At 39.3% G+C, this 12295-nt stretch overlaps 2 protein-coding genes across 4 annotated transcripts in view; one reads left to right on the forward strand and one right to left on the reverse strand.

Moving 5' to 3' along the window:
• LOC110970442 (G1/S-specific cyclin-E2-like) lies at positions 1-9413 on the forward strand. Of its 2 annotated transcripts, none has more exons than XM_051955071.1 (11): positions 1-614; positions 2573-2621; positions 2720-2749; positions 3618-3751; positions 3966-4095; positions 4579-4725; positions 4873-4968; positions 6669-6803; positions 7710-7821; positions 8038-8195; positions 8959-9413. In XM_051955071.1, exons 3-11 carry the CDS (start codon positions 2735-2737, stop codon positions 9004-9006), a joined length of 975 nt encoding a protein of 324 aa, XP_051811031.1. In that variant the 5' UTR covers positions 1-614; positions 2573-2621; positions 2720-2734; the 3' UTR covers positions 9007-9413. The 2 variants fall into 2 exon arrangements, with proteins under 2 accessions (XP_051811031.1, XP_051811030.1); XM_051955070.1 differs by having other exon boundaries at positions 1-609.
• An 80-nt stretch (positions 9414-9493) lies between these two features.
• The window catches only part of ints8 (integrator complex subunit 8), a 74379-nt gene continuing 71577 nt past the window's right edge, over positions 9494-12295 (reverse strand). For both annotated transcript variants that reach the window (XM_051955057.1, XM_051955056.1), the window contains exons 24-28: positions 11571-11621; positions 11383-11456; positions 11248-11312; positions 11066-11109; positions 9494-9780 (exon numbers count right to left, since the gene is read on the reverse strand). In XM_051955057.1, the coding sequence (XP_051811017.1) occupies positions 9664-9780; positions 11066-11109; positions 11248-11312; positions 11383-11456; positions 11571-11621 (351 nt within the window). In that variant the 3' untranslated portion in view covers positions 9494-9663. The remainder of the gene's footprint in view (positions 9781-11065; positions 11110-11247; positions 11313-11382; positions 11457-11570; positions 11622-12295) is intronic.

Genomic DNA, 12295 nt, shown 5'->3' on the forward strand with positions numbered 1-12295 from the left:
AAACTTTAAAACAGGTCAATTAACCCACCGGACGACATGAGGGTTAGAAGTGGCAGTGCAGTGCTGGATTCTAGGTCCTTAATCAAAGGCAGCCGTAGATAAATGAGTCTTTAACTTTGATTTAAAGGAGTTGAGAGCTTCAGCAGTTTTCTAGAAGTTTCTTCCAGATATGTGGAGCATGAAGCTGAAAGCTGCTTCTCCAGTTTGGTTCTGACTCTGAGGACTGAGCAGATCTGTATCAGCACTGACAAAATGGAGGCTCAACATGGAGTATATATAGTTTACTTTTTCCATTTTTACAGCTTCTACTGCTCTGCCAAATGCTTCACCATGCTGAATGTATCTTCCAAAAACTTGCTCCTCTGTATGCTGCATTTATTTTCTCACTCGACTCTTTCTTGTTGACCTCCAGTTTGTTTCGGTCTCTGCTCTGTAAACCTCTCACAGTTCATCTAGAGAGCGACGGATAATTTTTTTTTTTTGTCGCATCTAAATTTGTCAGCACTTTTTTGTGACGCAGCAGTAAGCACTATTTTTGTTTTTTGTTTGTTGGACAGAATCTGCTGCAAATGGATGATTTCTGGCACTTAAAAAGAAGAGAAGTATAGAGTACGGTGATTGTGGCATCAAGTTTGGCTAATTTCCCAACAGCTCGGCACATCACAGGACACATTAAAGCACTGTTGAAAACTAAAAACCTGCGCTGAAGACTCGTGTGTTCACTATTGCAGGCTTCTTTTTTTTGCAATTGTGGACAACTTTTGAGCATTTTAGACCATTTTGAGTCATTGCAGACACTTTTTTTTTTTTTAACCACATTTTAGACACATTTTTCTAACTTGACAAATTTGAATTAGTTTTCAACTACTTTTAAGTCATTCTGGATAATTTGGCTTCTTCTTGCAAAATAAAAGACCCACATTTCAAACCTGTCTGTGGATTTTGGGGTTCAGAAAGTATTCAGACCCCTTGAAACTTTTCACTCTGTCATTGCAGCTATTTGCCAAAATCAAAAAAGTTCATTTTATTTCTCATTAATGTACACTCAGCACCCCATCTTGACTGGAAAAAAAAAACCAAATGTAGAAATCTTTGCAAATTTATTAAAAAAAGAAAACTGAAATATGACATGGTCAGACCCATTGCTGTCCATTTCTTCTGATCCTCCTCAAGATGGTTCTGCTTCTTTATTGGAGTCCAGCTGTGTTTAATTAAACTGATTGGACTTGATCAGGAAAGGCACACACCTGTCTATATAAGACCTTACAGCTCACAGTGCATGTCAGAGCAAATGAGAATCATGAGGTGGAAGGAACTGCCCAAGGAGCTCAGAGACAGAATTGTGGCAAGGCACAGATCTGGACAAGGTTACAAAAGAATTTCTGCAGCACTCAAGGTTCCTCAGAGCACAGTGGCCTCCATAATCCTCAAATGGAAGAAGTTTGGGACGAGCACAACTCTTCCTAGACCTGGCCGTCCAGCCAAACTGAGCAATGGTGGGAGAAGAGCCTTGGTGAGAGAGGTAAAGAAGAACCCAAAGATCACTGTGGCTGAGCTCCAGAGATGCAGTCGGGAAATAGGAGAAAGTTCCACAAAGTCAACTATCACTGCAGCCCTCCACCAGTCGGGGCTTTATGGCAGAGCGGCCCGACAGAAGCCTCTCCTCAGTGAAAGACACATGAAAGCCCGCATAGAGTTTAAAAAACACATGAAGGACTCCCAGACTATGAGGAATAAGATTCTCTGGTCTGTTGAGACCAAGATTGAACTTTTTGGTGTTAATTCTAAGCGGTATGTGTGGAGAAAACCAGGCACTGCTCATCACCTGCCCAATACAATCCCCACAGTGAAACATGGTGGTGGGAGCATCATGTTGTGGGGTGTTTTTCAGCTGCAGGGACAGGATGACTGGTTGCAATTGAAGGAAGGATGAATGCGGCCAAGTACAGAGATATCTTGGAGGAAAACCTCTTCCAGAGTGCTCAGGACCTCAGACTGGGCCGAAGGTTCACCTTTCAACAGGACAATGACCCTAAGCACACAGCTAAAATAACAAAGGAGTGGCTTCAGAACAACTCTGTGACCGTTCTTGACTGGCCCAGTCAGAGCCCTGACCTAAACCCAACTGAGCATCTCTGGAGAGACCTCAAAATGACTGTCCACCAACGTTCACCATCCAACCTGACAGAACTGTAGAGGATCTGCAAGGAAGAATGGCAGAGGATCCCCAAATCCAGGTGTGAAAAACTTGTTGCGTCATTCCCAAGAAGACTCATGGCTGTACGAGCTGAAAAGGGAGCTTCTACTCAATACTGAGCACAGGGTCTGAATACTTCTGACCATGTGATATTTCAGTTTTCCTTTTTAATAAATTTCTGTATTTTTTTTTTTTCTGTCAAGATGGGGTGCTGAGTGTACATAAATAAAATGAACTTTTTTTGATTTTGGCAAATGGCTGCAATGACACAAGGTGAAAAACTTCAAGGGGTCTGAATACTTTCCGTACTCGCTGTAATATTGTATCATGATGTTGTGAGACTCTGAACTGATTACACTGTGATGTTTGCTGCAGACTACACCGCAGAAGATCTGAAAACGCTTCTAGACATAAAGGAACAAAGGTAAGGTGGATTCATGACGGATTTTCTAACTTTAATTGGCATGTGACGGTTTTTCTGGATGCTCTTTTATTAAAACTTGTACCAACTTTTCTTTGCAGCCAAATGACAGAACAATGGATCAGCAGCAGGTTTGTTTCTTTCTCCAAGCTGATATTGTCTGTCTCTATGAAATATGTGGTGTGCTCATCAGAACCTCCTGAAGACGTTTCTGAACCTTGTTTCCTCATCGACTCTTACACGGGATTCGGAAAGTGTTTAGTCCTTGTGGACAGATTTTGAACTCATTTTAGATGCATTAAATTTCATTTTCAGCTTTTTTTTTTTTTCAGTCACTTTATTCAATCTTCAAGTCATTTTGGACCAGTTTGAGAGCATGAAGACTTGTTTTCACTCTGACAGCCACATTTTTGCCATTGTTGACAGGTTTTGAGCAGTTTAGACCAATTTTGAATCACTGGAGACAGATTTTAATTGGATTTTGGACCAATATTTGTAATTTGACAAATTTTAATTTATCTTCAGCTAGCTTTGAGTCATTCTGGATGAGTTTGAGTGCACAAAGACTGTTGTGTTGACTCTTACGCCACTTTTTACTGTTATAGACTAATTTTTAACTTAATTTGGACAGTTTTTTTTTTTTCTTATTTAGGATGTTTTTATCATTCTGGACTTTTTTTTGCATTTTGGACAGGTTTGAGTCACTGCACGCTTTGAATTTTGGACCAATATTAGTCATTTTTGACAAATTAATTCATTTTCAGCTAGTTTTGAGTCATTCTGGACAAACTTGAATGCATGCAGACTGTTGTGTTCACTCTTGCCGCCATTTTTTTTCCCCCCATTTTTAGACCAATTTTTACTCTATTTGGACAAATTTTCGTCTTATCTTTGTCACTCTGGACACTTTTTTTGGATTTTGGACACGTTTTGAGTCTCTGCACACACATTTTTATGTAACTTTGATTCTTTTAATGTAATTTCTGGTTTCCTCGTCAGAACCTGGTGGTTGATGAAGACGCCTCTGAAGCTTCTGTCACCAACTCTTCGGAGACGCCAACAATGATCGACTCTGACGAACCCAACCGTCTGTCTGTCACTCCTGCACAATCGACGATTCAGCCTCAGAACGGGTAATTATCGCACATTAATCAGCAGTAGTTTGACACAGTTCAAGAAATCCGTGTTCTGCTGATTAGAGGTTCCATTTACAATAGCTCAGAACCCCAAAGTCTTCATTTTAGTCCCACTTAAGGCCAAAAAAAGCAGTAAATTGTCACATTTTAAGAAGCAGTTGCAGATTTCTTTTCCCAGACTAACCATTGCAGCTTTACTTCTGCGTTGCAGCCCGGACTCTTCTGACGACGTTTTGATGCTCATCCACAAATGGGATCAGCGCCGCAGCACCGTCTTCCTGCTGAAACACCCGAGCCTCCAGATCAGGATGAGATCGATTCTCCTCGACTGGCTAATCGAGGTAAATCTTTGCATCTGCCACCATCAACTGGACTGTTTCCGTCTCCAGAGATCAGCTTATGGTTGTTTGAGGAAAACTGAACCAGTGTAGGACTCAAAAACTGCAGTAAGGACTCTCAACTTTAAGTGCAATAATGAAAATACATGGGAAGTGAATGTTTGTTTCACTAATTTCTTCTAGTGTTTGATCTATTATTTATTGATTTAAGCTATTTTTATAGTAGTTCGACTAACCGTGAATGATGCACTAACTGGATTTTTAATGTAGTTCTACTTGTACCAATGACTAAAGTTCTATTGTATTCTAAGAAAAAAAATGCATAAAACACTGACTGCCAAAACCAAACGCAACATAAAATGAAATGACCTTTATTCAGGCGTTGCAGGCTGTAGTTTTTAATCCCTTGTAGATAGTGTCAGGAATCTAAGTTAAAAAGTTGTACCTTAACTCTGACAGTTCACTTAACGCTGTGTTTGTCTCCAGGTGAGTGAAGCCCACACTCTACACAGACAGACCTTCTACCTGGCTCAGGACTACCTCGACCGCTTCATGTTGAAGCAGAACAACATAGAAAAGGGAGTTCTGCAGCTCATCGGGATCACCTGCCTGTTTATAGCGTCAAAGATGGAGGTAAGAACGAAAAATGGATCCAAAGTACCTGAAGAATGAAGTTAAGATCTGCAGTGATGAGAGATAAAAAAATGTCATTATCGCTGCTGAAATAAGTTGTAGCCTTTACATTTCCCTGGTGATGGATAAAGTTTTTCTTCTTTCCAGGAAGCTTGTCCTCCAAAGGTCTCTCAGATGGCCTACGTGACGGATGGAACCTACTACAAAGAAGAGATTCTTCAGATGGAGCTCGTTATTTTGAAGGTAATGATGTCAAAAACACATCAACATTTAGTCTTTATGTAGAATAACAGGACTAATTTTACTGTTTTCAAGACTAAAATCAACATGAAACCAAATACCACATGGAATTTTTACAGAAAAAATCTTCTAAATATTTTATATATATATATATATATACACAATTGAGTAAAATTGTCGTGTATTTCTAAAGGTACTGTAGTAAACATGTTGACTATTTATATTAAATAACTCAGAAAGCCTTGGAGTCTTCAGGAGGACGTGTTTTTTTTTTTTTTTTTTTTTTTTTTAATGGGTAACTTAGTGGAAAGTGATTTCTCAGACTCATAATTTGTCATTTTGTTATAAAATAACACAGATGACCACAGAGACACAAAATTATCATTAAAAAGAGACAAAATGATCACAAACACATACTGACCAAGAAATGCACAAAGATACTAAATAACCACAGAGACACAAAATGAATGAGACACATAATTATCACATAAAGATACAAAATGACCACAAAACACCTAAATTTACCACAAACAGAGGTGCAAAGTGAGCACAAAGACCTGAAATGCCCACAAAAATCTGAAAATGAGCAGAAAGACACAAAATGACTCGGTGAGATGGATAATTATCATTTAAAGAAACAAAATGACCACAAAACAACTAGAATTATTGCAAACGGCCACAAAAATGCACACAATGACCACAAAAGAGACTGAAAATGACCAAAAACAAACTTTCCATGTAAAATTATATATATTGCTAAAAAAGAAATGTCATGATTATCTGAACCTAAAAAAAGAACAAACTATTTTTGAATGATTTCATTTTGTTATTTAGCTAATTAGAAGGTGTTGGTTATTAAATTCAGATGTTACTTAGGGGCCGTTTACACGAGGACGCTTGCAGGTAAAAACGTCAAAATATTTCAACAAAACACCCTATCGTTTATACGAGGACGGCGTTTTGGGGGCTTAAAAATGCAAAAATTTGAGACCGGCCTCCAGAGTGGAAAAGTAGAAAACTCTCTGCTGTTACGTTTCCGTCTAAACAGCAAAACGCAAAACTTTGCCGAGATCTGACCACGTCGCGTACGCGATTACGTCACATACGTGCTTTGGTTTGCTGGCCGGTACAAGGACGTAAACAAAGATGTGATTATTTCCATCCTTCGTACCTTCAAGCAACTCTGGCAGCTCTATGTACACTACAGGAGTCGTACCAACAAACGTACAGAATCTGTACAGATTCCATTCATGAACATTTACTGCAGCAGAGATCCAAAAAGGGAGAGTGCGCATAGACATGGCAGAGTTTTATCACAGCGCTACCCAGCTGCCTGGCATGCATATCCAATCGAATTCCACACACTATAGAGTCACCATATATATATATATATATATATATACACACTCAGATTTCCTTCAAAACCGCTCGTCTAAACGTGAAATGACAAGACGCCACTTTTGCGTTTTCTGTTAAGATGGTCCTCGTATAAACGTAGCCTCAGTTGACATTTTAGTGACATCCAGTCATTTTCTATTGTTTCCAAAATAATTATGGGATTTGTACAGACATGATCATAATGAACATACTTTAATAAAAATGTATGTAAGCTCTATCCCATAGACTTTAAAAGCTCCTCAGTTATACATTGACTCATCTATTCTAGAAAAGCTTGACCTTCTTCTGCCTGTTTTGTCTTCCAGACATTGACATGGGACCTCCGTCCTGAGACGCCGCTGTCGTGGCTGAAGTACTACTTCCAGCTCGCATCCATGAGCCCAAACTCAAACCTGCTGGAGCCGCAGTTTCCTCAAGACGTTTACCTGCTGATGACTCGAGTAGGTGTTTGGATTCAGGTTTTAAAGACTTCACTCAGAGCTGCTGGATCAGGTTTTATGCAGACGGTAAAATCATGTCCTGACCCTGTATCGTCCTGCCGGCAGCCTCAGATCTTCTTCTGGTCGAGGCTTAAATGTCAGGGTGACTGAGTTTTCTCCATCAGGACCTCGACTTTGGAACGACCTGCAGAGTCACTCACTTCTGAAAACCCGCTTTTATGTGAAGTTTACGTGTAGCTTTATTTAATTTTAATGTTCTATTTTGCATTATGTCCTGTTTAGTTTAAATGTTTTACTTGTCGCTGCCTGATTCTTCTTGTTTTATTTTAAAATTCCCGTTTTAATGAGGGCTGATCTAGTTGACCCTTGTGTCGTCCTGCAGGTCAAAATTAACCCGTTTGAAAATGTGGGGGGAAAAAAAAAACTGCTGCTGTCCAACATTTTTGGAAAATCTTGTTAAAAATTTTTCTTAAGAACATTCACAAATTAATCAAAATCCAGCAAAGTTTGCTGCTGGGTTTTTGTTTTTTTTTTTTTGTGAATGTTAGAAATTTCCCTGATATGTGTAATCATTTTTTGAAAATATTTACAAGAATTTTCTTGCCAAATTTTTTTTTGAAATAAAACTTTCAAGACAAACTTAACGAATTATTGGAATTTTCTTCCTGAAGGTTTTGCAAATTTTTGGATTTTTTTTTTTTTTTCTCAGACCAAGAAACAATAATTCTTGGTGTCCGTAAATGAGGACAACAGGAAGGTTAATTTATCATTTGTACTATTTATTTAATGACTTGTCTCTATCTTTGTCTGTTTCATGTTTTAACTGTTAAAGCACTTTGTGAATGCTGTTCTTAAGGGTGCTCTATAAAGTTATGGCTCATGTTAAATATTTTTTTTCTTTTTCAGCTTTTAGATCTGTGCATTCTCAACATAGAGGCTCTGAACTTCAGGTCTCAGGTGCTGGCTGCCTCTGTTCTGTGTCACTTCATACCTCTGGAGAGAGTTGAGAAGGCTTCAGGTGAGTTTGGATCAACAACATTCATGAAAGCAGGAAAACCTGAGCTGAAGAACTAGAATAGGATCTAAAATGCTCAAATCTCTTTATTCTTAAATATTTAAGTGTGCGTCACATATTGAAGTCCAAATGCAGCTTTAAATCCACATTTAGCGGCTCTGCTGTGATGTAAACCTGATTAAACTCATTCATTTACCTTGTGTTTTTTTTCTCCTTCAGGTTTGTCCAAAGCCGTCCTCCAGCCCTGTCTGACCTGGATGGCTCCCTTTGTGGAGACTGCTGGTTGTACTGGTAACGTGGTGCTGAAGGAGTTCACCGGCGTGGAGCCAGAAGACCGACACAACATCCAGGCGCACTCGGACTACATGGCCATGCTGGTTAGTGCTGTTTGAGAACACAAAGCTGTCCTGTGACTTCCACTGATGGATAAACACTGGCCCTAAAATATCCTGGAAAACATGAGCTGTTGAGGAAAAATGATGGTTTGACTGGACAATCGAATGTTCTCAGGCCACAAAGTTTTAGTAGTTTAACCTCCTGTTGGGTTCTTTTATCAGGAACAGCAATGATGTTCCTGAAACAAAATGTCAGTGGTAACGGGGTCCTAGAATCATTGAGATTTGATGGGTGTGATGTAAAATGTCCTGCTTCTGTAGAATTCATTTTAGGGCTTTTGTCTGGTGGAGAAGACGACAAATGACATGTTTGTGTCCTCGTGGAGTAGCAGTGTTCTCATGAAAGTCACCAAATGGGCTCAAAAAATCCAAACCTACTGTTTTATTTGAGGTTCAGTTTGGTCATCGGGGGGGCAAAGAAGAATGTTGTTTTATGAGAAACTCCAGACTTATTTGGTATTTTAAAAACCATTTTCTCCTAGTTCTTTTTATATTTGGTTTCAGGACAAGAACATTTGCACAACTGCACGTTTTAGCATTTTTGCACATTGATTATTTGACGTGAAATGTCCAGTTGAAGGAGCTTTTATCATGATAAAATGTAGACAATCAAACTTATTTTTTACAAAATCCAGGAGAAAAATGTTGAATTTTACCATGTTAGTTTGAATTAAACATTTAAAACGCACAAATTAAGCAATTACCAGGGGGAAAAAAAAAATCTAATTAATCTTTTTTGTTTTAGGACGCCGCCAGTGAAAAGATCCTGAGCGGTCAGTTTGCAACTCCATAGCGCAGAGAAAACCCACTGAACCAAAGGAAGACGGACAAACGAAGAGCGTTAAAGAAAAACCAACACCGATTCTGTTAAAGAAAAATGAAATCCAGTCTGACTGGGAGAAAACGTCACGACTGCAAACTCTCCAGCATTATTCAGGATGATGATGATTCTGTGTTTTAAGAGACTTAAATCTTGGCCAAAGCTTTTTTTTTTTTTTTTTTTTTTTTTTTTGTCTTAATGTTTTTTTGGGATTTTTTTTTCTAGCTTTATGTTGCAGAAAATGAGAAACTGTAAAAATACAAGTGTCAAGGTTTAAGCTGAAAATCATTTCTAGGAAATGATGATGTGATGTGCAATTGTCTTTACTTTTTAAATGTTCAGAGGAAATGTTTTGCCTCCTTCAGGGTCGGATGATTTTAGCTGCCTCCTGTTTTAAATGACTTAAATGCGTACTGTACAGAGAGCTGAATGAGGAGTCAGTTGTCTGCTTAAAGCGATGCATTATTTGTGGAACTCAGGGTCTTTTATTTTTTTTTACTGCATTAATGACCTCAAGTGAATAAATGAACCGCTGTATTTATGTAGATGTATTTTTCAACCACAAAATAAAAAAAAAAAAACATTTACATTCCCACCCCAACAAAATGCTGCTTTATGTTTTATTTTTAACTAGAAGTAGAGTTTGGCCATCGCCTGCAGGAATCTTTTCTTCCTCTTCTGCGCTGCGAGCTGCAGAACCTCCTCTGGGTTGCTGGTGTTCAGCTCCGTCTGTCCGATCGCTTTTATCTGGAAAAAGCCAGAAAAACAGGTTAACATTAGGCTTTGTTTCAGGTTGTCCCTTACCTTAATTTCTGCTGTATTTTTATGTGCTGGGGCAAGAAGTGAACTACTAAAGCTAAGTTAATGCCGTAGCGCTAACAAACTTTTTTTAAAAAGCCTTTGAAATGTAAAAACAGCTGATAATGTAACTAGAAAAGCACAGGGAGCGTGTCGTGCTCAGTCGTATCATTTCCCACAGATGAAATCTTAAATTCCTACCAGAAATCCACACTTACAGACCTTTCAATAATTCACCACAGATCTTCAATGGGGCTCATGTCCAAGGTTTGAGCTGGTCCCTCTATGATCTGGATACTGAGGTTCTGCAGCAGAGTTCTGCTGGTCCTGGATGTGTTCAAGGAGCTTTATCTGGTAGAAGCATCCAGTTGGACCTCGATGGAACAGAGCACGTGCAGAAGGGAGGATGGTGCAATACTTGGTCGAGTTTAATGAGACCTGACCAACACCAGCAGCACTCGTACAGCCCCAAACCATGATGCTGCCTCCACCATGCTCCACAGTAGCTACATGCTGGAGGAAGATAAAGCTGGAATCTGGACTCATCTGACCACAGAATCTTCCATTTACTTCCTGTCCTGTTCTTGGTTGGGTCCAACAATGCTGGGCTAAACTGTCTTCTCATTGATCAGAGGCTTCTTGTAGGACCTGAAGCCATGATCAGTGCTGGTGGAACACCGGACACCAGTTTGGTTTGACCGCTGCTGCTGAAGCTCCTGTGATGTCATTCAGCGGTTTTCCTGCACACGTGGATCAGGATGCGGTCATTTCTTGCTGCAGAAACTCTTGGATGCCCAGATCTTGGTTTGTCTTCCAAGCTGTTGGTTCGTCTGTATTTCTGCAGAGTGAATCCAACTGCTGAAGGAAATCTGCACTTCCTTGGATATCTGGCAGCAGCTGGACCATTCCTGTCTGAGATTTTGAATCTTCAGACGTGTTTCCTGCATTAGCTTCCTTGTTTTAGCCATTTTTGTCTGAAGAACTTTCAAACGTGCTGCCTTTATACAGACACGAAGCACGGCAACAAGAATGGTCTTTTAATCAAAAGTGGAACTTAAATGACCCAACACTCAAAATTTACCAATCAATTTTTAATTTTAATGGCTTTTTAGGATTTGTTCAGTATTCTGGCTGTGACTGAACTAAAAGAAATTACACTTGAAGACCTCAGAGTGGTTCTAAATGCAATATTTCACAAATGCATGGGGCGTATGAAATCGTTTTGACGACTCACCGCTATTTGTCTCTTCTCCGTTTCTCCCCGTTTGTGGTGAATATCTGACAACGCAGTCAGGAAGCAAAACAGACTGTAGATATTAGCAGGCTCCTGTCAGAGATGCGGTATAATAAATAAAAAAAACTGTATTCTGTTGTTTTTCAAGGTCTATAATTAGTTTGCTGAGTAATAAAGGATACGAGTGAGGTACTCCAGGATGGTGACGTCCCAGATGTAGTCGTAGAAAGAGTCCATGGCGTCGTGACTGCAGAGAGGAGAATGTTAAACATGTTAGAAATGTATTGTCATGACGTATTGTAATGTGTTTTCTGTACCTGTTCTGCTCCTGAAGAGCTTTGAACGCCGTCATGTAGTCGACTTCTCTCAGGAACTGACACAGAACGGCCACCTGGTGATCAAACAGCCTCGTTTAGAAGGTTTTCTGAGCTTTGTTAGAATTAAAGAGTTATTTTAATCCACTGGTAGTTAAATCAGATTGTCAGACGTGTGCTTTGGCCTCTACCTGGGTGTGACAGTTCATCATGGAGCAGCACTTGATCATCCTCTTCAGCACCTGAAAGTAAAAGTCCTGGTGTCATTGGGGGATTAATGGGGTGAAACTGCAGAGACTCTGATGTGTTCCAGGGTTTGAACTCAGTCTAAAGCCTCGTCCACGTTAATATTTAGAAAAACGATTAAATGGCAGAATGGTTCTCTCTGGTTTTTGATGTAGACTGGCTCAGTATGTTTTGTATTCGTCTGCTTGGAGATATTTTGTACGAAAAAAGGTTTTTTTTGTTCGTGTATCTCAATTTTTTCCATGAAGATAACATTAAATGAATGATAAATCCAGTGTAGACATTGTTGATGTGTAATAAATGACTATTCTAGCTGGAAACAGCTGATTTTTAATGGAATATCTCTATAGAGGTACAGAGGAACATTTCCAGCAACCATCACTCCTGTGTTCTAATGCTACATTGTGTTAGCTAATGGTGTTGAAAGGCTCATTGATGATTAGAAAACCCTTGTACAGTTATGTTAGTACATGGATAAAAGTGTGAGTTTTGATGGAAAACATGAAATTGTCTGGATGACCCCAAACTTTTGAAGGACAGAGTACATCCACATATTTACACATCTAGATAAGAACATACATTTGTACACAGCAGTGCAAAATGACAACTGCTAGAATGATAACATAGTGCAAAAAGCAGAGAATGCTGTTGTTTGTGCAAAAATATTGCA

Source organism: Acanthochromis polyacanthus, chromosome 11 (assembly GCF_021347895.1).
Source record: "Acanthochromis polyacanthus isolate Apoly-LR-REF ecotype Palm Island chromosome 11, KAUST_Apoly_ChrSc, whole genome shotgun sequence".
In the NCBI taxonomy this organism is placed as follows: Eukaryota; Metazoa; Chordata; class Actinopteri; family Pomacentridae; genus Acanthochromis; species Acanthochromis polyacanthus.

Excerpts from the sequence above, each read along its gene's own strand:
- LOC110970442 (XM_051955071.1), top strand. Across the intron at positions 3,752-3,965 it reads ACGATTCAGCCTCAGAACGG|CCCGGACTCTTCTGACGACG; the intron begins GTAATTATCGCA and ends TCTGCGTTGCAG. Across the intron at positions 4,969-6,668 it reads TGGAGCTCGTTATTTTGAAG|ACATTGACATGGGACCTCCG; the intron begins GTAATGATGTCA and ends TTTGTCTTCCAG.